This window comes from Frieseomelitta varia, unplaced genomic scaffold (assembly GCF_011392965.1).
Source record: "Frieseomelitta varia isolate USP_RPSP 00005682 unplaced genomic scaffold, Fvar_1.2 scaffold_359, whole genome shotgun sequence".
In the NCBI taxonomy this organism is placed as follows: domain Eukaryota; kingdom Metazoa; phylum Arthropoda; class Insecta; order Hymenoptera; family Apidae; genus Frieseomelitta; species Frieseomelitta varia.
Window position 1 is genome coordinate 19,888 of NW_025110100.1, and position 2,530 is coordinate 22,417.

At 34.9% G+C, this 2,530-nt stretch overlaps 1 protein-coding gene across 1 annotated transcript; it reads right to left on the reverse strand.

Moving 5' to 3' along the window:
• Positions 1–564: 564 nt before the first annotated feature.
• On the reverse strand, positions 565–2,174 carry LOC122530878 (protein disulfide-isomerase-like). Its single transcript, XM_043658247.1, is given in 3 exon segments — positions 565–957; positions 960–1,532; positions 1,534–2,174. Coding segments are annotated over 3 exon segments (1,485 nt in total). The 5' UTR covers positions 2,092–2,174; the 3' UTR covers positions 565–603.
• Between the last annotated feature and the right edge of the window lie 356 nt (positions 2,175–2,530).

Here is a 2,530-nt window from a genome sequence, read left to right on the forward strand (position 1 = left end):
TTTTTTCAATGTATAGACGACGATAGGGAATTGAACGTCTACGTCTACGATTTCGTGTAATGGAGTCGACAATTTAGCTTACTAATTTAGAAGAGTTTATTCCCTTATAGTCGTGGTTTGGTTGTGTGTGAAATAGAATGATATAGAATGGTTTACAATGATTTAGAATGTCTTGGAATATGATGAATGTCTAATGCTCTTGACGATATAGAATGTCTCTATAATGATTTAGAATGTTCTGTGCCCTCGAATGTCTCTAAAGCATGTCCTTATATACAGGGTGTTTCGTAACTTGTGGGACCCATTTTCGAGCTCGATTGTACGCCTAAAAATAATGGAAAAAGTCATATAAATATATGTAATCCTATCTGTCTTTATGAGATATAATGAATTTTATAAACAGAGCAAACTCTAATAAGCTAGTTTTACCAGGTATATAAACCTATATAAAATTATAAATAAATTTTAATCGTACAATTTGATTCATAAATCTAAGTAGAAATGAATGATTAAGAAGTCTTTTATAAATTAATATCATTTAAGCAGAATTACAAAATTTATAAACGATATGAGAAGTTATTGAATTTGATGATATAATAATATCTATAATTCATCTTTTCTTGGCACATCATCATCTTCATCTTCTTCCTGAGCTTCTTCTGCAGCTTGACCATAAGCACCATCAGACTTAATGAACTTAGAAAGTGTCCTGTCATCATTGTATTCTACAGCTTCATTTGTTTCTTTCTTATAGAGAGTAATTGTGGGATAATTAATAATTTTTACATCTTCTAATTCATTTGCAGTAGCATCCATTTTTGCTATAACTAAATCTTCACGGTCTTTGTATTTTTCTCCAAGTGCTTCATATGTAGGAGCTAATTTTTGACAATGTCCACACCATGGAGCATAAAATTCAACTAAAACGTTTTTCTTCTTATCATACGCAACTTCATTCAACGGAAGTTAGCACCAACAAGAACTTTCACAGGATTCTTATCCCAGTCTTCGGGTAAATCCTGCGTAAACAAATGTCTTTTCAATTTGCCTTCGGTAAATGCAGTCACAAATTCCAAAACGTTTTCACTAGATAATTCTGGATTTTCTGGTTTGTATTTAGCCATATCCTGTTCAAGTTCTATAATACGCATAGCAGGTGCATCCGATTTTTTCATACCAAAGAATTCTAGAATACGTTCATGATCAGATCCATCAACATTAATTGTTACAAACAAAACCTCTTCACGGAATTTCTTTGCTGGTTCTTTAATCTTCTCTACATATTCTTCAAAGTGACCAGCTTCTTTACTAAGGAAGACAAGCAGGTGACTTTTAATATCACCACTAAATATCTTTTGTGCGGTATCATGATTGAAATCAACAACTAATGGCAGTGCATGTGCAGAGATAAATTTTTGCAATTTTTCCACATCAAGTTCGTCATTAAATTCATTTCTGCCTTCATCAAACTTTTTAAACAAAATAACTTTACCATCACTTGTTCCATATTCATTGAAAACTTCGTCGTTGCTTACTTATACCAAATACATGATTATCATTTAAAGCATTACCAACCTCTAAAAATACTTTTGCACCATCTGATTCCGCATCCTTAAAGAATCCAACGATGGCAACATTTTGTGCTTCGATAAATGATTTAGCTTCTTCAACTGTTGTCAAAACTTTAGCTGCTGGACCAGTCTTTTTGATTACCCAGTTTACAATATCATCTGCTTGACGACCACCGCCATAATCAATAACTGATCCTTTACGGTAGAATTTAAGAGTAGGATATCCACGAACTCCATGTTTCTCAGCTAATTCTGTTTCAACAGTTGCATCAACTTTGGCTAATTTCACAGGGAAACCACCCTCCTCTAACTTTTTGGCTGCTTTAGCATATTCGGGAGCTAAAGCTATACAATGTCCACACCATGGTGCATAAAATTCAACGAGCACGTAATCGTTTTGTTCGATAGCTTCTGCAATATTATCCTTCGTGAGAACTAAAACCGAGTCTTCGATCTCGATTTTCGCAAGAGCGGAGACGAAGCAACAAATTACTGCGAACGTTAATGCAAGAAATTTCATCTTTGAACGAAGGCGATTCTATTCCTCGAGAAGTTGCGCCGCGACACGTACGAAAACCTTGTCGACCTACGCGAAATGCAGCGACTCTATATTCAATTTTCATAATAATCATAATTGGGATGAAGAAAACCCACATGTTATTGTGCATTCAAGACATCAACACCAGTTTAGTTTAAACGCATGGGCAGGAATAATTGATAAATTTTTAATCGGACCTTTTTTCCTTGATGGGAAACTAACAGGCACAAAGTACGTTGATTTTTTTCAGCACGCGTTATACACGAAATATTAGAGGAAGTTCCAGTCGATATTAGACTTCGTATGCGGTTTATGCATGATGGAGCTCCGCCGCATTTTAGCCTAGAGTGGCTAGGCAATTTTTAAATCGACAATTTGCAAATAAATGAATTGGTCGTGGAGGTCCTATTGCATGGCCTGC